The following is a 26,017-nucleotide window of genomic DNA, read 5'->3' as shown; positions in this document are numbered from 1 at the left end:
GAAATCCTTTGAGAGGACACCAGGTGACCTTTCATCCTATCAGCTGTAGCGATGAAGAGTTGAGTCGATTTTCGGAAAGGCTTGGTACATTCTAAGTACAAAGCCAAGGCCCTCCAGACGTCCAGGATGTGCAGATGCCTCTCCTCACTGGTCTTGTGCAATTTGGGACAGAACACCGGGAGGAAGATGTCCTGGTTCATATGGAAGGTGGAGACAGCCTTTGGCAGGAAGGCCGGGTGGGGCTGCAACTGAACCTTATCTTTGTAGAAGACTGCGTACAGAGGTTCTGAGGTCAAGGCTTTAATTTCAGAGACCCGTCTTGCCAACGTCACCTCCACCAAAAACGCAACCTTCCGTGACAGGTGGGAAAGGAAGAGGAACCTAGCAGCTCAAAGGGTGGGCCAGGGAGCCTAGAGAGAACCAAGTTAAGATCCTACTGCAGGACAGAGGTCCATACCTGTGGAAAGAGTCTCTCGAGCCCTCTCAAGAATCTGACCATCATGTCATAGGAAAACACTGTGTGTCCATGGATCGGTGGGTGAAAAGCGGAGATGGCCAATAGATGCACTCTAATGGAAGACTGTACCAGGCCCTGGCTCCTCAAAGGGAGCAGGTAGTCCAGGACAGCCTCTATGGAAGAACGTGAGGGAGAGATGCCATGCTCGGACACCCAGCGGGAAAACCTCATCCACTTGGCCGGTGGGGAGGGATAGCTCAATGGTTTGAGCATAGGCTTGCTAAACCCAAGGTTGTGAGCTCAATCCTTGAGGGGGCCATTTAGGGATGTGGGGCAAAAATTGGGGATTGGTCCTGCTTTGAGCAGAGGGTTGGACTAGATGACCTCCTGAGGTCCCTTCCAACCCTGATATTCTATGATAAGTCAGTCTAGTTGCGGGCTTCCTACTTCCCAGGAGGACCTGTTGGACTCCCTCCGAACAGGTCCATTCTTCTGGGTTCAGCCACGCGGCATCCACGCCGAGAGGTGGAGGGACTCGATGTTCAGGTGTGGAAGCCAGCTGTGGTCCTGTGATAGCAGGTCCGGGAAGTTGTGCAGGGGCCAGGCGCGGGCCGCTGACAAGCTCATGAGCGTGGCGAAGCAATGTTGACCAGGCCATGCCAGGACGATCACGACAACCTGAGATTTGTCTCTCTTGATGTTTGTCAGGACCCTGCTGATGAGTGGAATCGGAGGGAACACGTACATCAGGCTCCCTGACCACAACAGGAGGAAATCATCGGAGAGGGAGCCCCTGCTCAGACCTTGCCGAGAGCAAAACCAGCGGCATTTCCTGTTCTGTCTGGTAGCGAACAGGTCCACTTGGGGAGTTCCCCACCTTCGGAAGATCATGCAGGCTACCTCTGAATGGAGCAACTACTCGTGGTGAGAGGAGAAATTCCTCCTGAGCTGCTTCACCAGCGTACTCTTGACACCGAGAAGGTGACAAGCTTCCAGGTAAATTTCATGGCTGATGCAGAAGTCCTACAGATGGAGCATCTCTTGACAGAGAGTCGACGAGCGCGCTCCCCCTTGCCTGTTGATGTAGAACATCGAGGCTGTGTCAGGACTCGTACCACCTTGCCCAACAGGTGGGGCAGGAAGACACTGCACGCCAGATGGACTGCTAGACTACTCGGAGCTCTTTGATGTTTATGTGCAACTTCGTCTTCTCCGGGGACCACATCACCTGTGTCGGGAGGTCGTTGAGATGCACACCCCAGCTGAGGTTCGAGGTGCCGACACCAACTCGATTGAGTGAGGGGGATTGTCAAACCAAACCTCCCCCAGAATTGTCCTGCAGTCAATTGTCCTGTCAGCATTGCAGTGAGATAAGTATCGCCTGGGGAATGGTAACGATCTTTTCCAAGAGGTCTCTGAACCGGGAATAGACTGTCCCCAGCCATTGTCGCAGGGGCCACATTCAGAGCCTGGCCTGGCGGACCATGCACGCTGCCATGTAACCCTGGAGGCGCAGACAGACCCTGGCTGTAATCAGAAGAAACACTGAGACTTCCGCGATTAGGTTCATCAATGTGTGGGACACCCTGGCGCAGGTCGAGTCGATGACCGCTCTGATGAACTCTATCCTCTGCACCAGCACGAACGTCAACTTTTTGTTGTTTACCAATAGGCCCAGAGAGCAGCACATGGCCTGAAACACCGCGACATCGCTTCGGACTTGAGACCTGGAGCTGCCCTTGACAAGCCAGTCACTGAGGTATGGGTAGATCTGAATACCCCAGCACCTGAGGTAAGCCCCCGCCACCACCGACATGCACTTGGTAAACATTCTCAGTGCTGTCGCCAGGCCGAACGGAAGGACTGCAAATTGGTAGTGGTGGGGCCCCATCGTAAAGTGTCTGCGTCCTTGAAAGATCGCTATGTGGAAGTATGCGTCTTTCAAGTCGAGGGAGGCATACCAGTCTCCGGGATCCAGGGAAGGGATAATAGAAGCCAGGGAAACCATGCAGAGATTTAACTTCTTTAGGTACTTGTTGAGGTCTATGGTCCACGACGGGCCGTAGGCTGCCCTTAGCCTTTTGGATTAAAAAGTATTGGGAATAGAACCCCTTGTTCCTGTACCCGAGAGGAACTTCTTCCACCGCACCCAGCTGTAGTAACTGTAGTAACCCCTTTGTCTCCTGCACGAGGAGACTCTCATGAGAGCGATCCCTGAAACAGGGATGGGGAAGGCGAGTGGGAAAGGGGGGTAGAAAGGAATTGAACGGTATAACCCCATTCCACTGTGCTGAGGACCCAGCAGTCCGAGGTTATAGCCATCCAGGCAGGGAGGAAGAGGGGAAGGTGGTTAGAGAACACAGGGAAGGATGGATCCAGGGAATAGTCCGGTAGGTCGCCCTCGGTCGCACCCTCAAAATGACTGTTTGGCCCCCTGCTTGGCCCCCTGCTTATTACGGGTTGACCCCAAAGGGGCAGAGAGTGGAGGTGGGTGGCTTGGCGGCACTTGTAGCCCCTGGCTCATTTATGGGGCTGGTCCTGCCAAGGCTGACTCCCCTGGCCCTGCAGCTGGTGAGGTTTGAACTGCTTACGCACAGGGACTGGGACGTAGACACCCAGGGTTTTTAGGGTGCTGTGGGAGTCCTTGAGGCCATGCAATTTGTTGTCTGTTTGTTCAGCAAATAGGGCCTGGCCGTCGAAAGGCAGGTCCTGCATTGACTGCTGAGCCTCGGTGGACAACCCAGGGAGGAGCAGCCAGGAGGCTCACCACATGGAGATAGCAGAAGCCATGGTGCGGGCAGCAGCATCTGACGCCACCTGGAGGGCCGCCTTGGCCGTGGATGTGCCCTCATCGAGGATCGCTCAGAACTCCTTCTTGGAAGCCTCGAGGAATGACCTTTCGAACTTGGTCATGGCTTGTCACATATTGATGTCATATCAGCTAAGGAGGGCTTGGGTGGTTGGCCACTCTCAGCTGAAGACTGGAAGACAAATAACCCTTACGTCCGCAAAGATCCAGCCTCCTCGAGTCTTTATTTTTGGGGGTGGCCCCAGGTTGTCCCTGCCTCTCCTTGTGGTTAACTGCCTTGACCACAAGGGAATTGGGGGCTGCGTGGGAGTATAAGTAATTGTGCCCTTTGGTTGGGGCCACTTGCATTCGGCCCTTTTAGACATAGGGGCCAGGGAAGAGGAAGTCTGCCACAGGGCATTAGTGATCTTAGAACCCCCTTCATGAAGGGGTAGAGCTACCCTGGCAAGAGCCGAGTAGCAGAGGACATCAAACAGAGTCCGAGGGCACTTCCAATTCCTCTGCCTGAAGCCCCAGGTTAGAAGCGACCCTCTTCAAAAGTTCCTGGCGTGCCTTGGTGTCATCCTGAGGAACTGGGTGAGGGGGACCCGTGATGTCCTTGTCGTCGCCAGACGAGGCTAAAGCAGTGCTGTGGGAACCTCCAGATCCATTTGTGGTCCAGCAGCTTACTCCCCTGGGTCCTCCTTGACCTGCGGGGTCTTACCCCACGAAGTTTCCAGCACCAGAGGGGGACAGGATACCGAGGCCGCTAGCCTCTCCGAGGCTCCCAACACCAATTGGCCAACCTAGGAAAGCTGCATGAACCCCCAAGTGTTCCACAGGTACCATGGCACCAGCCACTGCACTTGAGGCCATGGGACAGATTTCAGTGCTGATGATGTAATCGGCACCATCAGTACCGGGGCTTGTCCCGCAGTCAGGGAACCTTGTTCCAAGCTGGAGCTACCAGGGGAGCGGTCGGTCCAGGGCAACCAGGATCGGGCTAAGCAGTGGCTCTTGTCTGACCGGTGCCAGTTGCTGTGTCCCGAAACTGACCTGTCCAAGCGAGACTGTCTTGGTCAGGCTCGCAGGGACTGACGGCGTTCAGAAGATCTGCGTCAGATACCCAGTGATCCGTGCCTCGCGCTACTCGACCGGTACCAGGATGTTGAACGGGACCGGGGGCTACCAAGAGCCGATTGCCAGGAGGATCATCCTGAGTAGGGTGACCTTCCTTTTGGAGATGGACAATGACAGCCCAGAGATCGGTGGTCTCTGGTGCCCGATCGGTCTTGGGATCGGTACCGGGCCCTCACAGTCTTTTTCGGCTTCTTCCCCAGAGCCGTGGAGGGAGATCAGTGCCGGCTCATGGCAGCGCCGAGGGAGCACTGCACACAGAGGCGACAGTGCTCGAGGCAGAGTTGGACCGCTGCTCCAGTGCCAGAGTGAGTGCCGACTCCATTAGGAGTGCTCTTAGATGGATCTCACGCTCCTCCTTTGTCCTAGGTTTGAAGGACTTGCAGATATGGCATTTGTTACTTATGTGCCTTTTGTCTAAGCACCTTAGGCAGCTGGTATGGGGATTGCTGACGGGCATAGGCTGTTTGCAGCCATCACAGGGCTTAAAGCCTGGGGACTGGGGCATGCCCTGACCCCCAGCTGGGTCCCGTTCGGGACTAACAGAGAGTTTGAGAATTAGTACTAAGGGTAACTAAGAAAACTACTAACTATGTGTAACTATTTTACAGGATTTCAAAGGTTGCAAGAACAGAGAAGGGATCAATGCTAGCTGAAGCAGCAGATGTTCCTGCACCATCCCTGGTAGTAAGAAGTAAGAAACAACTGAGGGTGGGTGGAGCCGGCAGCACCCCTTATACCGCACCATGTGGGTGCCATGCCAGAGCCAGTCCCCTACAGATATTGCTGAGGGAAAAACTTCCGGCACCAGTGCATGTGGTGAGCACACACCCCTAATATGGAATAGACATGAATAAGCACTTGAAGAACAATGGCTTTTTTTTTTCTTTAAGCCAGGAATTTTGCATGGACAATTGTTTAAAAAAATGAAAACAAAGGGCTTTAGCAAAGACATAGCTCATTCTCCATGTCCAGTCAGTCTTTCGCTTCTACACTAAGAATGTGAAGAAAGGTCTCGATTTTAATTATCTGAATATATGTTAAGCCGAAGTCATTACGATTGACTGGGTTACTGTATTATAAACTAACCCCTCCACATCAACACCCCTGGCAATGATCTTCTATCATGTATTTGATTAAGCACTCAGACTTCATTCAAACTATTTCCTGAATCAGTTAAAACCTGTACCCCCCCACGTTTTTTCTTTTCTTTTTTGTGGTAAGGGCCACACTTTATCTCACCTGCTGGAACTTGCCTTTTAACAGAAATCTTGGAAGGGCCCCCAGGGCTAGCGAAAACCCACAACGAATCATTTCCTCTGTGTTCTGAAGTTCTGAAATATATTGCTGCAACAGTTCACCTAGAAAAATACAATTGCAAAGTGGAACCCAGCTACTGCATCACTACATTAGCTAGCCTACCAGCAGAAGAACAGGGAGGCTAGATGAAAGATTCTCTTCAATTCAATAACCCTAAAATGGAAGATAAATTAATATTCTGTTTTCTCAGAAAAAGTAACACAAATTTTAAGAATCGTCAGTTATAGTTCTCTGAATACTATTCATGTAACAAAGTCAGTTTAGACTGATTTTTAACCTCTTGGTCATTTGAGTTTGAGACCCCCTGCTATACAGTATAGGCCAAAGGACTTCCCTAAAATAATTCCTAGAACATATCTTTTAGAAAAACATCTAATCTTGATTTACAAATTGCCAGTGATGGAGAATCCACCACAACCCTTGGTAAGTTGTTCCAATGCTTAATGACTCTTACTTTTAAAAATGTACACCTAATTTCCAGTTTGAATTTATCCAGCTTCAACTTCCAATTGCTGGATTATATTATACCTTTCTCTGGTAGACTGAAGAGCACATTATCAAATATTTGTTTCCCATGTAGGTATTTACAGACTGTAATCAGGTCTCCCCTTAATCTTTTCTTTGTTAAGCTAAACAGATCAAGCTCCTTGAGCCTATCATTATAAGGCAAGTTTTCTAACCCTTTATTCATTTTCATGGCTCTTCTTTGAATCCTCTCCATGATTCTGCCACTGCTGCTCTGATCATGGTAACTGTCTATCCACAAATCTTTAAAAATCCATAGGGCTTCCTTGAGGCACAGAGTACATTCAAGATGGAAATCCTCATCCTCCAGAACTCAGGATCTCTATACTGCAGTCTGTAGTGGCAGGGAAAGTGGCCCTAATGAGGGTAGAGGAATGAGAAGATGCACCCGCAAACTGAGAAAAGGAACTGGTTAGATTCTAGGAAAGGGAGAGAAAAAACTGATTTGGAGAAAAACAGGATCCAACCAGAGTGGGAAGTGACATGTAGTTGAAAATGAGGATATAAAATAAAAAAAAATAAAAAAAAAAAGAGAGAGAGAGAGAGAGAAGAAAATAGAGATAGGGAAGAGAAGTATGTGGAACCTTCCATCTCTGTATTTTTATTGCATGTTGTCCATGCATAAAGAATACAATGTACTGCACACAGGCTACTGCCACAATAAACTGTATGTGTAGGAAATGTATTTCTTACTGTAGACATCATGGACCAAATGAGATGTTCTTGACTGACCAGATTTCAGCTACTGTACCAAACTTTTTCTTAAACGAAGAGCAAAATATATGATCGAGTAAAACCTGTGTAATTTGTAACTATGCAGAACTAAAATACTTCTGACTGAGAGCTGCAATTTACATAATCTCTTTAAAAAAGAGTTAAGTCTCAAAAATAAGTAGCTTTACTAGATAGGTACTTTCTTTTTAGTGTTTGCAAGGGACATAGAAATCAGAATGGCTATGAAGATCAAAACAGTGAAGTTGCTACCTGTCATCTAAGGGTTAAATGATTAGGCAATATTTGCCAGGGGAAGACAGATAGTTTGCCATAAGGCAATGCATTTAATCACAACTCATGACTCCATTCTGGTTTGGTTTTTTTTAAATCCCCATACAGTCAGCAGGTCTTAATTACTGTATCTCATCAGGAAACAGGAAACTAGCTACCTATTCAAGAGCTAACACATTTTCATATAGACATATTTATTATTTTAAAACCTTCCTAACCACAGGCCCATAATAGAGAGCCCTGAGGCCATATGCAGATACCATGCTTGCACAGGCACTCAGTGACAACATCTCAGACGATGGAGTTGCAGTAGCATTGCTATGATTGATGTTAATTTCAAACTGACAGTCTTAGTCGAATGACAGAAAATTCAGAAGTGACAGAAAGCAAACCAGCAGCTATTTACTGATAACTGCAACTGATAACTGCTAAGCAGTAGTAATTATTCTACCTCCAGCAATGTGACATTACATGCCCCCTACTGATGTGTGCTTGGTAAAAAGCACAGCCCGTGAAGTTTCTACAATTTTCATTAAACATGACTTGCAGCTACTGAGAGGAGATCAGAAGGGAAAATTTTCAAAAGTGAGCTGCAGGCATACAAGAGAAACAGTGAAAATAAAAATGCAGACGAAAGAAAATAGATACAGCAGATGAGAAGTGAAAGTGCAAAGGAAAGAAAGTAGAAAATAAAGAGAAATGAAAGAAGTGATGTGATAGTAACATTGCAGGCTAGTTGGGACTTGCTTGCTGTGAAAAAATTCAGATTCTGATCCACTAAAGTTTATGGTATTATTTAGCTACCATGCAGTCATGTAACACTGGTGCAATATTACCAAAATCCCATTTGCTTAACCCCTCCACTGCTGCTTGGACCTGCCCTAATAGGAATATCTATTATCATGGTACCTATGCTGTTCAGTGGAGTATGATATAGTCTCTGCCCACATAACTTTTTCAGGAATTCTAGGGAAGTTCCTAGAAATAGATTATAGATATATAGTATGTACATGTTATGGGTAGTACAGAGAAAATGATAATTTCCACAGAAATATACAAAACTAGGCATACTGACATTTATTTTTTTAAAATTGTTTACATTCTTGGTGCAATTTTTATCACCATGTGTATGGATGTCCAGAAAACCTTGGTAGACTACAGGTATTCCGATGCAGCTGCGCCGATGTAAGATCTCCCATGTAGCCACTCTATGCCAACGGGAGAGAGCTCTCCTGTCAGCATAATTAGACCATAACGAACAGCAGTAGCTATGTCAGCAGGAGAGTTATACTGATAAAAGTGTTAGTGTAGACATAGCCAGTGTAGGAACACCTCTTCCCTGAATGACGTTACCTACATCTATGGAAGCAGTCTTCTGCTGACTAAACCCCAGTGTAGATGCAGCTATGTCGGCCTGACTATGTTGGTTGGGGTGTGTTTTTTTCACATCCCTGACCAATGCAACTAAGTCAATATAACTTTTCAGGGTAGACCAGGCTTAAGTCATCTGCTGCCCTTACTTTACCATGTCCACTCTCCTTTCTGATTTTGACAACTTCCTATCTTCTTCTGCACACAGTCCCCTACCCTCATCTACCAAGACTTCAACAACAACGTTTATGTCCAGTCTGACCTATTAGTTCTCCTTGTATGGAGGGACGGTTAGGGGAGGCTGTGCCTCCCCAAACAGCCAAGTGTGGCCTGGCCCCTGCCCCCTATCCAACCATCCCTGCTTCTCGCCCCCTGACAGCCCCCCTGGGACTCCTGCCCCATCCACCCCTCCCTGTCCGCCACTGGACCTCCCACCCCTGACTGCCCCCACACCGCCCCATCCAACCCCTCCTCTCATTCCTGACTGCCCCCCTGCACCATCCAACCCCCTTGTTCCCCACCCCAAACTCCCCTGCCCTCTATCCAACCCCCCCTGTTCACTGCCCCCTTACCGTGCTGCCTGGAGCACCAGTGGCTGGTGGCACTATAGAGCACCAGGTCAGGCAGTCGTGCCACCCGGCTGGAGCCAGCCACGCCATCACACAGAGCAGAGAGCACAAGGTCAGGCTGCAGCTCTGCACCTGCGCTGCCCGGCAAGAGCTCGCAGCCCCGCCGCCCAGAGCATTGCGCCAACGGCACAGTGAGCTGAGGCTGCGGAGGAGGGGGAACAGCAGGGGAGAGGTCAGGGGCTAGCCTCCCGGGCCAGGAGCTCAGGGGCTGGGCAGGAGGATCTCGCAGGCTGGATGTGGCCCGCGGGCTGTAGTTTGCCCACCTCTGATCTAGTCCAACAGCCGGTCTTTGATGATGGTCAACACCAGATGCTTCAGAGGATGGTGCAAGAAACCTCACATTAGGCAAGTACGGGATACTTTGTCCCCCAATGAATGTCTCACCCAAACCCCTGATAATAAGTGATTGGTTTAAACCCTAAAAGCATGAGGTTTTATATTAAACAAATTAAGCATTAACTATAACAACTCTGGTTAACCTTGTTAAACTTGCAAATCGCCATTCCGTCTTTGAATCTTGCTACATTTTTGGCCTCAACATCTTGTGGAAATATGAGTTCCAAAAAGACTAATTAAATATTATGTGAAAAAATATTTCTTTTTATTAGTTTTGAATTTGCCACCTTTCAGTTTCACAGAATGTCCCCTTATTCTTGAGGTCTACAACAGAGAGAACAAAAGCTATTTGCCTTCTCTGTTCCAGTCATTATTTTGTACATTTATGTTCCCCTGTATTCACCTCCTTTCTAAAATAAACATTTCTGCTCTTTTCAATCTCTCTTCATGAGGGAGTTTTTCAAAGCCCTTAATCACTTTCATTGCTCTTCTCTGAACCCCTTTAAAGTCCCTTGAATCAAAAACAGTCACATTCCATCATTTCTTTTTAGAAAGATTATGACCAAAAAAAAAAAAAAAAGAGATGTAAACTAGTTCTTGGGTATCTATGTATCTCTCCCTGATCTGTAAATTATTGGTATTTCTAAGCACCTTGGTTTGGTTATTAAAGGTAAAATGTTCAAATTACATGGAATTAAAAAGAAGAAAGGGTATTTTCAGGAGTGCACACAAATAATGAGCTTGTATACTGAGAGCAGCAATTCAAAAAGTAAATACCCAAGACATTATAAATAACATTGTCCTATACACATGCAATCTTTTTCTTTCATCCCTCCAAGGCATTTTTCCATATGGAACATAAGGATGGTGTATATTAATTATATAAATGTGTACACTCAATTAAATGTACTTTAAAATGGTACAGAACTGGGCTGGGCCTTCAGAATTTGCTAATCCACTGTGATGCTTTTTAAACAACCTATTTAGCCTCCTTTGAATCTCTTCTACCTGCATAACCAACATGAATAATTAAAAGACATTCGTTAATGAAAACATACACAATACATATGCATCATTACCCTGAAGAGCTGGATTGGCTTCTCTCTGTTCATTGATGTAATATTCATTACACAATGCAGCAAGTGCAGAGACTGCAGCTTCCTGAAATAAAATTGCGAGCTTTAATAAAATAATAAAATGTCTACTCTAATATAACTGTGTCCAGAGATAGGATAATGGATAAGAAAATAGAACTGAATTCTTTATATTAATCCTACTTATAATTATTCTTTATACTATTCCCCAAAATTATTGAAATCAACTTTTTTATTTTGATTAAACCTCTGGTACATTATCCTCTAGGAGTATCTTTAAACCAGTGTATCCTTACAATTGTCATGTTTTCTTAAGACGACATTATGAATTATGCTGATTATATATATTCTGTACTAATCGATTATACTGATTAAAATCTAAGAAATTATTACTGACTTCTGTGTACCATATTCTCAGTTCATTTTAGAGTTTTCCTGCTGTACCTAGAAGTGTACGATACAGAAATCTTTTTCTCTATTCTACAATCTACATTATTTCCAAATTCATATGTAACAATTGTATTTCCTCAAAAAATGTAAAATGAACTCAGAAACAACATCTAAGAAATGCTGAGGGGTATAAAAGATGTATTTTCCACTGAATGCATCCGATGAAGTGAGCTGTAGCTCACAAAAGCTTATGCTCAAATAAATTGGTTAGTCTCTAAGGTGCCACAAGTACTCCTTTTCTTTTTGCAAATACACACTAACAGGGCTGCTACTCAAACTTAAAATCATAGAAACCGAATATACAGCACAGCTTTTGTCTGACAGTCCCTCAACATGGTTACATAATTTCAATTTAGAATGGGGATGGGGAGCAGCACCGTACACATGGACTTCCATATCTTTAGATGACTGATCTCTGTGACAGGTGCAGCAAACAATTCTATCACAGACACTGCTTGAGAAATTCACAGTAGAGCTACATTTTTCAGCCAATAAAACAGTGATGACCAATGTAGTAATAAAGTTGAGAGCATATAAAAAGAAAAGAAACATGTACTCTTCATTCCGTATTAATAATAATGATACTTTCATAATAACATAGGTGTTCTCAACTGTGAATAATAAGGACTGGTAAAAAGAAAAGGAGTACTTGTGGCACCTTAGAGACTAACCAATTTATTTGAGCATAAGCTTTCGTAGAGTTTTCCTGCTATACCTAGAAGTGTACGATACAGAAATCTTTTTCTCTATTCTACAATCTACATTATTTCCAAATTCATATGTAACAATTGTATTTCCTCAAAAAATGTAAAATGAACTCAGAAACAACATCTAAGAAATGCTGAGGGGTATAAAAGATGTATTTTCCACTGAATGCATCCGATGAAGTGAGCTGTAGCTCACAAAAGCTTATGCTCAAATAAATTGGTTAGTCTCTAAGGTGCCACAAGTACTCCTTTTCTTTTTGTGAATACAGACTAACACGGCTGTTACTCTGAAGGACTGGTAAAACAAGAGTTTTCTCTGTCATCTCGCAATTCTACCCCAAAAAATATTTAAGAGATGAAGCAGATCAGGTAATATCTTTTAATTGGACTAACTTCTGTTGGTGGAAGGTACAAGCTTTTGAGCTTGAAAGCTTGTACCTTCAGGTCAAGAAGAGCTCTATGTATCCTGAAAGTGTGTACCTTCCACCAATAGAAGTTTGCCCAATAAAAGATATGACCTCACCTCTACTTTTTCAAGTATCCTAGACCCAAAACAGCTGTAACACTACAAACACCTCAAAAATAATCAGATTTTATCTCCATGCTGAGCCAGAGATTTTGAAGAAAGAATCTTATTTATTTTAATATTGCTGATTACTCTAAAACTCTGTATTAGGCAGGTACCTGGAAACATGAAATATTATCTTCTCACTAACGTGGAGCCATATCTTAGCTTCACATAAAATACCTGGATGTAAAAACCTTCACTATTCACTGTTTATTTGCATGAAACTGCTTTATGTAAGTAAAGTAGATGTTCCCATGCCAGGAAAAAAGATTAACTCTCTGTCCTTGAAACATTTTTCTTTTAAATCAGGGGAAGGATTCTCACCCAGTAGGCAACATCCAACTAAGGTTAGCTTGAAAATCAAGAGTTTTGGTCCAAATTCTCTTGACTTAAGTCTATGATCAATTGTCTATGAGCTCAGTGTCAATTTCCTACAATAAATCACCTGTCAAACTTCTTGGCTACATCTCTACAGTTTTCATGGGTAAATCAAGAACTCCAAAATTTCTGATTTTAGATTCTTCTCCAATGATTTGGATACCTTCTTGCCTTCTCCTCCTCTCCTGACTTTGTATGTATTTAAAAAACTGGGCCACCAGTACTCATGCATTTTTGTAATTAAAAGGGGCTATAGAAGGGAATTTTCTTAAGCTTGTCTATTGTGAGAAAAGTAGTCGTGTGAAAATGCTACCTTCTACTCAAAATACTTATGTATTTTGAGTTATATTTGCTTGCTTTACCAACAAAAACTTTTTTTTAATTCAGGTTAGCACTATGGAGTCAACAAAACTATGTTCCAGCAAGCTGGATACTATTCTGCTTCACACATCAGTAACATTGTCAGAATGATGTTAGAGGTAGAAGGACTACAGCTGGATTTTTACACCTCTGAGTCTGTAGTCTGGTAAATTGGACAGTCACATTAAATCTGATTTGCAAAAGTCATCAGGAGAGGATAATTGTGGCAGCATTTACAGGAATTCTCTGAGTACCCTCCTTCCATCCCCATAATTCCCCAGTCAGCATACTTTATTCTATACATAGCACAGATAAAGCAATCTCAAACCAGAGTCTCCTGGTACTAAGAGGGAAAGACAAGTCTAGTGAAATGTCATCCTTTCTCCAATCATTGGGAAAGCAGGGCAGAAAGTTCAACACATACTATTTATATCTGTATGCATAACAACATTGCATTATACTGTCACTACCATCATGAAAATTGAGACCTACAAAATAAAACAGGAAAGCCAAAGTGAAGCCCCTTAAACAAAATAAAATCAGCAAAGCAAGATTGCCTTTGAAGTTATCATCAAATGGCAGACAGGTAGAAGACGTCAGCTTGAAACATTACTGTCAGTAACTGCCTTTACAATATCAACTGTCGAAGGTGGAAAGTAACACTCAAAAGATGATTTTTGGAATTTTGGAGACTGGATTGTTACAAGCAAGGAACTCCTTTAGCCAACTTAAGAGATGAACATTCAGGAATCTCTCGCATCCCTCGGGAAAAGAAAATGAAACTTTCACAAGGCAAAACACACAGACCACTCAAGAGCCTACAAAAGAGTTGTCTGTTTAAGTGAGCATGCAAACAAATACAAAACACAGGGTATTAAGAGAAAAGGAGACTGGAGAACCACAGAATAAATCATCATGAAGGGGGTAATTTTTCGAAAGCAAAGATGATACCGCTTGGTTTTAAACTTGAGAAAGCATTTCTGATAAACTCCACACTCAGGTTACACCATTCCACAACAGCAGGAGACAGAATTCTAAAAAGGACAAAACCATTCGTCTTACTAGTCCTTTCAGCTCCGCTGTTAATTTCTGTTTTTTTAAAACCATTAGTTTTCTTATCCCACACCAGGAAGCGAGAACTTCTAGTATAACAAAGGCTATAATGCTGCTGAGAGCAACAAGGAAAATATATCATCAGGAATGTTTGCCTTCATGGTATTTGTTTAATAAAGCCAAAGAGGATAGAATTACTGTACCTTTATTTGCTGTCTTGCAGTGCTTGAAACAAGAGGCAGACTTCTTAAACTGTCATTTATCAACCATTGCCAGCCATCTGGAGTGGCAGAAAAGATATTCAGTATCATTTTAATGACATAGTCTTAGGTATATTGACATCTATTTACAGTGATCAGCAATTAATTAAAACTACTTATTTTTTCTTGCTCTTTCTAAAATAACTGAAGGTGTGAATTACAATGAGTGTAGTTATCTTGTTTCCATTCACTGAAGGGGGGAGGGATAGCTCAGTGGTTTGAGCATTGGCCTGCTAATCCCAGGGTTTGTGAGTTTAGTCCTTGAACAGGCCATTTGGAATCTGGGGCAAAAATTGGGGATTGGTCCTGCTTTGAGCAGGGGGTTGGACTAGATGACCTCCTGAGGTCCCTTCCAACCCTGATAGTCTATGAAGTGTCATCTATGAAATACACAAGCCATAGGGCTCAGTGCTCTTCTCCTGAGCCTGTAATGTGATGAACAGATAGGAAGAAACAATTTGTAACAACTTATTCAGGACAGATGCTGCTAAAGGTCCAGGCCAGGTCTACACTACAATTTACTTTTGTATAACTTAGGTCATTCAGGGGTATGAATAAGTGCCCCCCCTTCCCCCAAGCAGCATAAGTTATACCACCTAAGCACTGGTCTGGACAGTACTATGTCGATAGGAGAGCTTCTCCCACCAAAATAGCTACCACCTCTCGCAGAGGTAGATTTATTATGCTGACAAGAGCGCGCTCTCCCATTTGCATAGAGTGTCTTCATCAGACATGCTACATCAAAGCAGCTGTGCCAATGAAGCACTTCTAGTGTAGACTAGCCCTCAGTCAAAAATAGTCACCATGATGCAGGATTTCATAGGTGGGGAGTACAAAAAAGGGCATTCCAACAGGAACCCTCTATTTGTTGAAAAAATAATAAATGTTACTAACCAACCCTTAATCAAGCAGAAATGCTCAAAAGGAGAGTCTTATCTTCCCACTGCTAAATATGATTTTCAGAGACTTTTTGACAACTTTAAGAGAAAGAGGCTTGCTTGGAGGTGACACAAACAAAAATTTTCTTCATACACTGCTATATGCAATATCTTCAACCACAGATTTGTGTACCTTTTTGAGATTTGTTAACAAGATGTTAGTGAGTTAGGGTAGGTTATCAAAACTTAGTTTCCTTGAATAACATCACTGACTAGTACTATGTAACTTAGAGAATATAATTAGAATGATGCCATAATATAAGACCATTGAAAGTAGTATTACATACCGATTATGGGATCCTCTCTAAATGGCATTTTTGAAAGTGACAACTTTTCAATTAAAGTGCAGACTGGGGAGGGGGAGAGAAAAAAAGGCAATTATGTCATTTCTGAAAATAGTAACTTGCAATAATGTTGACAAAATGCAGTCATACCAGTACTGATGTAATATATACAGTTATAAAAGTGTACTTAAAACAGAAGAGCAGAAAATGTTGCAAATAGAAATATTCTAACATTATAGCTCAAAAATAAACATGCAACAAGGAAACTGAAATGGAATTATGCTTGTGGTTCCAACATCAAAAAAGAACTTACACTACAGTAACTGGGGTCTTTCCAGATGTGGTAGTCCCACTGTAAGTCATGTGAAATCAGATTTTATTTTTAATAGCTGTGTCTGTTGAGGCTGTAAATGCACCCTGTGCCTCGTCATGTTCCCATGCAAGGATATAAAGGGTGGAGTGGCCAGGAACCTCCCAACTCACAACTCAAAGCCCACCTTGGTTGAAGACTCCAAAATGTGGGGACTGGAGGATGGGTAATGGGATCTATGCTGGCTACAATATCTCAGAGAAGTACAGTTATTGTAGGGTAAGTAACCATTCTTTCTTCTTTGAGTATGTGTCAGTGTGGACTTCATTGTAGGTGACTGGCAAGTAGTATCCCTATGGGACAGTGGGAATGAATGAGGAGTTTCACTTGTACCAGTCAAATAGTGATTGTAGTACTGCTCTCCCAAAACTGGCATCCAACCTAGCCACTAAAACCAAGGAGCAATGTTTGACAAAGGCCAGGGGAATTACTCTACATAGCCATCTTGTAGATTTCTGATAGCACATGCCAGCTAATATCATGGCAAGACGTACTGTGTTATCCATTTCCATAGCTTTTGTGATGAGATGGCTAGATCTCTAGAACACCTGACTAGGGCTAAAAGTAGATAGGGAAACAATCTGAATGGTTTTATCCTGTCAGTGTAATCTAATGTGTGTAATTTCTTTTCCCCGCATTGCCAAACATAGGTTCAAGAAGAAGACAGGTAGGTTGATTAACTAGTTTAGGTAAACTTCTGAGATAACCTTAGGGTACATCTTCACTACCCGCCGATCCGGGTAGTGATCGATCTATCGGGGATCAATTTATCACCTCTTGTCTAGTTCAAATCCCCCCCAGTGTAGCCCAGGCCTTAGGAATGAGCTTCAGGTGAGGTCTCAGCAACACCTTGTCCCTATGTAATGTCATATAGCAAGGTTCAGCCATAAGTGCCTGAAGGCACTCACTCACTCTTCTGACTGAAGTAATAGCCACAAGGAAGATCATCTTTCAGAGTGAGGTGATGCAAGGGGCATTCTGACAGAAGTTCAAATTGAGGCTCCATTAAATTCTAGAGGACTATTGAGGTCCCAGACAGGGGTGGGTTCTCAGACTGGTGGCTAAAAATTTGGTAACAGTGGGTGAGAGAAGACCAAACATAATTGCACAGGTGCATGCTAAGCTGAAATTGCTGTGACATGGATTTTAATCCATGTTGAACAAAAGGCCAGCCTGCTATAAGTGCAATCAGTAGTCAAAGAACAGACTACAGAGAGTCCAGACCATGTTGGACTTCCCATATCAAGAACCTCTTTCATTTAAAAGAATAAGTTTTCCAGCTCTGTATCAAGATTTCCTGGATCTGTAGGGAGCAGTCCTGGTCCATGGTACTAAACACCCAACAGCCACATCTTCAGATGCAGTGACTGCAAGTCTGGATGAAGCATCTGGCCATAGTGCATAAGCTCAGTTCCAGGTGGTTTGGGAGCTCTTTGAATAGCAGTGCCATAGGATAATGCCTCAGATCCAGCTCTGGTGCCAGACGCCACCCCAATACCAATGATGTCTCCTTCACTACACTACCCTGATTCATCTCCAGAGTGGTTCTATCCTGTGCACTGAATGAGGAAGAAGGGTTCCTGTGCAAAAAAATAGTATGTGATCATGTAATTAGACATTGTCATAATGCATATGATACCGGGGCCAAATTTAAGATTGCATCGACAACCTGAATACTGGCATTTCCTAACTTCTGAATACTTGACTTTGCAACTTTACTGTTCTTTTAATGTAGGTTGTGTAGGTGGGTGGGTGGGATGTGCAAGCAAGAGAGACAGAGAAAGAAAGAGAGATCTTATATATACAGTGTTGATATTGCAAGAAAACAGTGAAATGCCAAGAGATGCAAAAGTTGACGTAAATAGAGTAAATTAACTAACATATATTTGCTATTTTAATTCAACAAAAATAGCACCAGCCAGCTAACATGCAGAGGGACACCTACCAGCTGGTCTCATTAGTTCTCCACCTAAACCCCTGGAAAATAGAAACAAAAATGCAATATTTTCAGATGATCGATTACTGCATACAATTAGGTAAGCTGCTTACTAAAGCACAATAAGTTTTCAAATGAAAAGTAGCCACAGAAATACAACAAGTAACACTCAAGTCTTCCCAAGATTAAGCTTGTAAACCCTCCAATCTTACGTTTGACCAACTCTCAAACAGCACTGTACCATCTACTGCCTTAATTCACTACAAAATGCTCCATACAAAACCTTATTGTACACTCCATCTTTTCTTTTCCAAAGAACAAAGACCTAATTTCTCTAATCCTATTTGAAAAATAAAAGGCACTCAGGTTCATGCTTTTTTCTGATAGCCTCACTTTAGAATGGCCCTGTGGAATTTACCACAGGATTTTTCAGTCACAAAATCTGTCACCATCCTAGAGTCTTTCCACTTGAGAAGCAATTGTTTGAAAATCTTTTCAAAAGATATTAGAACTTTATTCTCTAGTTTATTCTTTTATATCAGAGCATAAAGCTTCAAATCCTCTTTGCTTAGTATTATTTGGTAACAGAAAAACAAAGTTTAAAGCTTGAGAATACAGATGCATGCCTTCTATACAGCATGGATTTTTGGAAGAGCTCTCCTACAATATACCACTCAGCAAAATTACACTGGTGGTCCAGGCAATGCAGACCTGCCAACCTTACAGGTTTTCCTCATAAGTTATGGATTTGCAGACCGTTCTATAGGGAAATCTGCTGTGTTTGGCTGCTGTTCCTCATCTGCTGTTCCTAAATGCTGTTCCTCATCTGCTGTTCCTAAACCCTGCCTCCTAAGGAAGGGCAATCAATTCTTATTCAGCATTTCACTAAACTGACACAAGATATCAGTCCACTTTTATTCTAAGTGTTACTGTAGTGTTGGCACTTCCTATTTCCCCCCCAAAAAAACCTACACACTATCTCCAAATGTCATGACCTACCTGAATGTGCTTCCTTCAAGGTTTATAGATCAAATTCAGTCCTTAAACTGACTACTGCAGTACCAGTTTCCATTAACCAACTGTTTTCCATACAATTCTGGAGCCTTAAAATGCTAACGCAGTTCTACAGAAAGTGACTTTTTAATAGGAGCTCAGTGTAATTCAGTGAAATTCACACATTGGGGTAGGAAATTCCTTGCAGCAGAGATGGAATGGTAAAGCTCCCAGATCGCAGATCTAATATCTTATTTGAACATGAATGTTTACTTCCACTTTATTTAGACCCCGATTAGAACCAAGCAACAGTACTTTGTTTTTAATTTACATGCAAATTCAAATTACTTTCAGAGAATTGTTTTTAAAGTCAATTTTGGAAGAAGTTAGGAATCTCCTTTTCAAATTACAAGGATAATGTTACATAGAGTATTTTAGAACTGAACAGCTTCTATGGCATCATAAGCAGTAAGTGTTATTCAGGTGTCTGAATACATTAAATCTGGAAGTTATCCAAAAAGCTAAGAACCTCTGCTGACATACATTATTCCATATTAAGAAAAAAGAAAAGGAGTACTTGTGGCACCTTAGAGACTAACCAGTTTATTTGAGCATGAGCTTTCGTGAGCTACAGCTCACTTCATCGGATGCATAGCATATTGTGGAAACTGCAGAAGACATTATATACACACAGAGACCATGAAACAAAACTTCCTCCCACCCCACTGTCCTGCTCGTAACAGCTTATCTAAAGTGATCATCAAGGGAGGGCCATTTCCAGCACAAATCCAGGTTTTCTCACCCTTCCCCCCGCCCCCCCCACAGACACACATACAAACTCACTCTCCTGCTGGTAATAGCCCATCCCTCTTTGAAACCTCTCTTTATAATGCGCATGATAATCAAGGTGGGTCACGCGCGTGGGGCAATAAGGTTGCCACAGTATTATGAATGTCCTCCCCAAGATACTGTTGTTAACATGAATTCCTGGAAGAACCAGTGTTGCTGGGTGTAAAATTATTTGAAAATTATTTGGATTTGTGGGAATTGAAAGAGCAATCTTTTCACAAGACTGGAATTTGTCTCCCACTAAGTTTATATGCCTCAGAGTCTTTCACTGGGATGCATGCCAAGAGACATGCTTGCCCTGAAACTACTGAGATTTCAAAGACCTTTGAGGCTGTTAACAATAAGGCAAGCCTATTATCCTTAGCCTGGTACTTGCTGATACCTGCAGGCTGTCTTACCCTCTCAAAAAGGTTGAAATATCCTAGACTTTTCATTGCAAGCACAAAGCTTTTGCAACACTTGAGCCATGTCTAGGAGGTTTGTTAGGGGAAAAAAGGGTGGGATTTGGAATACTTTATTTTGAAATTTTGTCACACCAGTAATCAGGGCCATGATACATACTTATATTTCAACTCATTGCAAAACAGCTGTGCTTGATCAGCCAGTTCTTAAAAGTTAGGCAAGTCATCACATTTTGTTGCATAAGGATGCTGCAACAGCAGCTGAACACATTAGTTAACACATAAGGAACAATCCCAACACAGAACACGACAGTCTAAACTCAAAGTTCCACGATTACCATATTACAAACGTGAAATACCTTCTTATGTGTATAGCCATCTACAACACACAGACAGACAGTCTCTGAATTCAAAGCAATGAGATCAAAGCAAAACAATATGCAGTATGTGGCAACAAATGACTCATGGATCTGGGAGTTGCTCTTCACTAAAAAGGTTAAGGGTGTCCAGATACTCAACACAATTAATATAAACAAGGGGGAAGAAATGAAAGCCAAAATAGGGAAAGAACAGGTTAAATTATATATAGATAAGTTAGATGTATTCAAGTAGACAGGCCTGATGAAATTCATCCTAGGGTACTTAAGGAACTAGTTGAGGCAATCTCAGAACCATTATCAATGATCTTCAAGAACTTATGGAGGACAGGTAAGGCTCCAAAGGACTGGAGAAAAGTCAAACATAGTACCTATCTTTTAAAAAAGGGAACAAAGAGGACCCAGAGAATTATAGACCAGTGGGCCTAACTTCAATACCCGGAAAGATACTGGAACAAATTATTCAACAATGAATCTGTAAGCCCCTAAAGGATAATAGGGTTGTAAGGAATAACCAACATGGATTTCTCAAGAACAAATCATGCCAAACGAACCTAATTTCCTTCTTTGACAGAGATACTGGCCTAGCAGAAACGGGGAAGCAGTAGACATGATATATCTTGATTTCTGTAAGACTTTTGACACAACCCATGTGACATTCTCATAAGAAAACTAAGGAAATGTGTGTTAGATGAAATTACTATAAGGTGGGTGCACAAGTGGTTGAAAGACTGTACTTGAAGAGTAATTATCAGTGGTTTGCTGTCAAACTGGGAGAGCATATCTAGTGGGGTCCCAATTACTTGAATAAATGTAGTGGTGAATATGCTGGTAAAATATACATATGGACACCAAGCTGAGAGCAGTTGCAAGTACTCTGGAGGACAGGATTAGAATTCAAAACGGCCTTGACTATCAAACAATTGGTCTGAAATCAACAAGACGAAATTAAATAACGATAAGTGCAAAGTACTTAATTTAGGAAGGGAAAATCAAATGCACAAATACAACATGGGGAATAACTGGCTAGGTGGTAGTACTGTTGAAAAGGATCTGGAGGTTATTGTGGATGAAATATTGAATGTGTGTCAACAATATGATGCAGTTGCAAAAAAGCTAGTATTCTGGACTGCATTAACAAGAATGTCATATGTAAGGCCTGGGAAGTAATTTTTCTGTTCTATTCGGCACTGATGAAGTCTCCATTGGAGTACCTTATACAATTCTGGGTGCCACACTTTAGGAAAGATGTGGACAAACTGGAGAGAGTCCAGAGGAGAACAACAAAAATTATGAAAGGTTTAGAAAACCTGACCTAGGAGAAAAGATTAAAAAACTGGGCATGTCTAGTCTTGAAAAAAGAAGACTGAGGAAGAACCTGGTAACAGTCTTCAAATATGTCCACCGAAGGTAGGACAAATAGTAATGGGCTTAATTTTCAGCAAGGGAAATTTAGGTTAGCTATTAGGAAAATCTTTCTAACTCTAAAGGTAGTTAAATTCTCCCTTCCAAGGGAGCTTGTGGAATCCCCACCATTGGAGGTTTTTAAGAACAGGTTGGACAAACACCTGTCAGAGATGGTCTAGGTTTACTTGGTCCTGCCTAAGTGCAGGGGGCTGGACATGGTAACCTCTCAAGGTCCCTTCCAGCCCTACATTTCTATAATTCTATGATTAACACTATGCATCATGGCATATTCAGCACTGACTGAAACCTTGAAGGCCTAATAAATCCACAGTTAGTAGTATAAAAGCCAGAGACAAGTATCTAGAAGAGGCACAGCATTTCAGCTTGTATCAATGCTCTACTCATCTCTAAATGACCATGTTACCCCAGTCTTTATGGCAAGACCTATATCAACTTCAGAACTGGAGTCAAGAAATGAGATACAAGTTAATGTTCAGAATCGCTCTTCAACCTGATATCTCCTCAAGAGTCTCAACAATCATATGTAAGACGCCGCCATTTAAAGAAAAGGATCACTTTTGAAAATGTAACTTTATTCAAAGCTTCTTTGATAATGAATGCTACTACAATGCCTCAAGTGCATTACGATAAAGTCCCAGCTAACAAGAAAAGATATCACCCATACTTGTTTCATGGTGAACACCATACATATTGGATTTAAAATGCTTCAAATATAATTAGGCTGGGATATTGGCCTCTTTTCCCACATGAGATATCTTAAGACATAACTCTCCACATGTGTCAAGTTGGAAGCTTTTGTTTGCACTAGGTAATGCTTAAAGTAGGTATGGATATGTCAATTTTTCCAAAACTACAAAATATCATACACACACAAAAAAGGTATACTGGACCTGATGATCAGCTCACACTGATGAAACTTCATTAGCTTTCCCTCGAATTACTCCTGATTTACATTAGATTGAAATCAAAACCAAGCTCACCGTATCATATGCTTAACTAAAAACATACATGAAAATTCTTCAGCCAACCAGCATTCTTAAGAAAGCTTTTGGACAGAACCAATGAATACCATGTCTAAAGGAAAGGAGAACGTAGGCAAACACTGAATTTGTGTAGACTTACTTTAACTTTTTCATGTAAACCTACAAAAGCATTTAAGTAGGAGGTAAGGGAGGAACTAACGTATGAAAAAAATGATTAATGAAACTGAGGGCAGGGAGATCTGGCTTAACAGCATATAAAAACAAAGATCTGATTACAGCAAATGTATTACATAATATCTCAATTTCTGAGACAATGCAAAATCTTGTTTGCATATTAAAAAAACCATGATCTGCCCTATAATTTTTTCAGGCATAACCTAAGTCCACAGTTCATAATTAGGTCAGTCTTACTAATGGTAATCATTAATAAAAGGTTTCAGAGTAACAGCTGTGTTAGTCTGTATTCGCAAAAAGAAAAGGAGTACTTGTGGCACCTTAGAGACTTACCAACAGGAGAGTGGGTTTGTGGGGGGGGGGGGGAGGTCGGGACCTGGATTTGTGCTGGAAATGACCCAACTTGATTATCATACACATTGTAAGGAGAGTGATCACTTTAGATAAGCTATTACCAGCAGGAGAGTGGGGTGGGGGGAGAGAAAACCTTTTGTAGTGGTAAACACCAATTTTTTCATGCTTTGTGTGTATAAAAAGATCTTCTATACTTTCCACAGTATGCATCCGATGAAGTGAGCTGTAGCTCACGAAAGCTTATGCTCAAATAAATTAATAAAAGGCTAATTTACATGTAATACTAGGTAAACCAATGCCCCATTTACAGCATTGGGACTTTTACTAAATCCTAGATAGGAGATATTAGGTGTATGAAAAGACCGTGAGATATAGCTGACTAGCAAGCTCATAGCCTCTTATAATATACTTTACAGCTATTAAAACTTGTTAATTACCACTTTTTAAACATGCAACTCTTTACACTTTACCTCAACTTCATTTTCTGGCAGGCCTTTGCAGTTTTATTGTGAAACTAGCTTATTCGACATGTTAAAATTCATCAGCATCAGAAAAACTAAACACTTCATTATAGTTTCACTTTTGGCCAGTATTAAATATACATTTATGACATTCATGAATACATTAAAAAAAAATCTTTTGAGGTAGTTTAATTTAAGAACCAGAAAGATGGAAATAAAATTCACTCAGGTGAAGCAATTTAATTTTCAATATTCTTACTGGGTCTTGTTATACCCTGAAGATTCCAGGGAGTTATTTCTCAAATGGAAAGCATTATGTGCAGTAATTACTCATCATCAAACAAGTTCAACTTGTTCCACCAAGTGCTTGCCTAGTAATACCTAAGTCAAATTGCAGGTTTGCTTCTGGAACCTGAACCAAAGGTTTATTTTTCTTAGGCAATTTTAAAGAATTTTGTTACCCGTAACAATAATATTTTTAAAATGTGCTTTAAATTATGCATTTTTGTCTTTTATACAACTATTGCTTAGGGCAAATTATGGTTAATCAAGTATGCTACTTGACAGAGAATCAATTTTAGAAGCCTATCTGTGATGAAAACACTAGCAGGCATCTTATAACACCAGTAAGTGCAAGATGTGCACTTTGTGACAAAAACAAAATTATACCCCAGCTCCACCCTGGCATTAAAGAATTTATAACAGCCAAAACAGCCACCCACAAAGTCACTGCTAACACGTAGCATCAGTGTTATAAACTAAGGCACATTAAGCCATGAACTAGTAGAAGCTAGCTCAAATCAACAAATACAACCTCTAAAAAGCAAATTTTAGAATCTTGAAACTTTGACAAATCCTAATGCGTTTTCATGGAATGGGAAACATTTTAAGCAATGTTACTGTCATAGATATTCAATTTTATGCTACAAATGCACCAACAAAGACAATACAGCATCTCAGAGCTTGTCTACATTACCCGCTGGATCGACGGGCAGCTACTGATCCAGTGGGTGTTGATTTATCACGACCGCCGAGCGCTCTCCTGTGGACTCTGGTACTCCACCAGGGCGAGAGGCGCAGGCGGAGTCGACGGGATAGCGTCAGACATCTAAGTACGTAGACTTCAGCTACGTTATTCATGTAGCTGAAGTTGCGTAACTGAGATTGATTCCTGCCCCCCCCCCGCACAGTGTAGACCAGACCTCAAAGTCAGATGCTCCATGTCCAAAGAGCTCAACTAGATAAATATCAAGAATATACACTGCAGTTTTACGAAACACAGGTTGTTTATTTGGATCTTGATTCCCTTAGATCAAAGGGCCAAAACTTGAAGTCTGATTTCAGTGTTAACTCACTTTTTACCCAAATTCTCACGCAAATTACCCTTTACTTACTAGAGGCTTTACTGAATAAGAAGTGAATGAAAAGGAAGAAAATTCAAAAAAGCCTCCATCTGGCCCAAGAATTGAAAAACAGAATTAAACTGCTTGTAGCACTGCTGACAATCAATTACAAAAGGATGCAGAAAGTAAAAATATACCTTTGACTACAAGGCAAACTTTTGGCCATTTTAGCACTTTGTAGGATAAGGAGAGATTACAAATCACTTCTCTCGACTAAGTTCAGGAATGCAGAGCTCAGGCATAGTAATGAGGAAGAAAACTACAAATTACTGAAGTTGTGGACTAGCAAATATGCTGCTTTATTTGGAGTGTTTTCCCCTTTCTCTTTGGCTCTGTCTGTCCCAATCCTATCTACAATATAGCATCAAATGCAGTTCTCACCACCTTTTAATTAGGATTGACCACATAACATGCATCAACAATCCCAATTCCAGTTCAACAACACTGTTTTAGAACAAAGTCCTAGGTACAGGCAGAGTCAAAAAGAATTTGAGTTTTCCCTCCAGTGAATTGAGGTTTTAAGGTATATTAGATGTAATCAACTTTAAAAACCTGAATTTCAAATATTTATTGGGTCTAAACAATATTAATTGCCACAATGGAAAACAATGGTTTTGGTTTCGGTTTC

General features: G+C 41.8%; 1 protein-coding gene across 6 annotated transcripts in view; it reads right to left on the bottom strand.

Moving 5' to 3' along the window:
• LOC141998651 (tubulin-specific chaperone D-like) overlaps positions 1 to 26,017 on the bottom strand; it is a 263,541-nt gene that overhangs the window by 69,758 nt on the left and 167,766 nt on the right. For all 6 annotated transcript variants that reach the window (XM_074971510.1, XM_074971511.1, XM_074971515.1 and 3 more), the window contains 5 exons: positions 17,976 to 18,007; positions 15,664 to 15,726; positions 14,382 to 14,458; positions 10,648 to 10,729; positions 5,625 to 5,743 (listed from right to left, as the gene is read on the bottom strand). In XM_074971510.1, coding sequence (XP_074827611.1) covers positions 5,625 to 5,743; positions 10,648 to 10,729; positions 14,382 to 14,458; positions 15,664 to 15,726; positions 17,976 to 18,007 — 373 coding nt within the window. The remainder of the gene's footprint in view (positions 1 to 5,624; positions 5,744 to 10,647; positions 10,730 to 14,381; positions 14,459 to 15,663; positions 15,727 to 17,975; positions 18,008 to 26,017) is intronic.

This window comes from Natator depressus, chromosome 14 (assembly GCF_965152275.1).
Source record: "Natator depressus isolate rNatDep1 chromosome 14, rNatDep2.hap1, whole genome shotgun sequence".
Taxonomy (NCBI): Eukaryota; Metazoa; Chordata; order Testudines; family Cheloniidae; genus Natator; species Natator depressus.
Note: the sequence above shows the minus strand (reverse complement) of the source record. Positions and strands in the feature narration are given on the sequence as shown.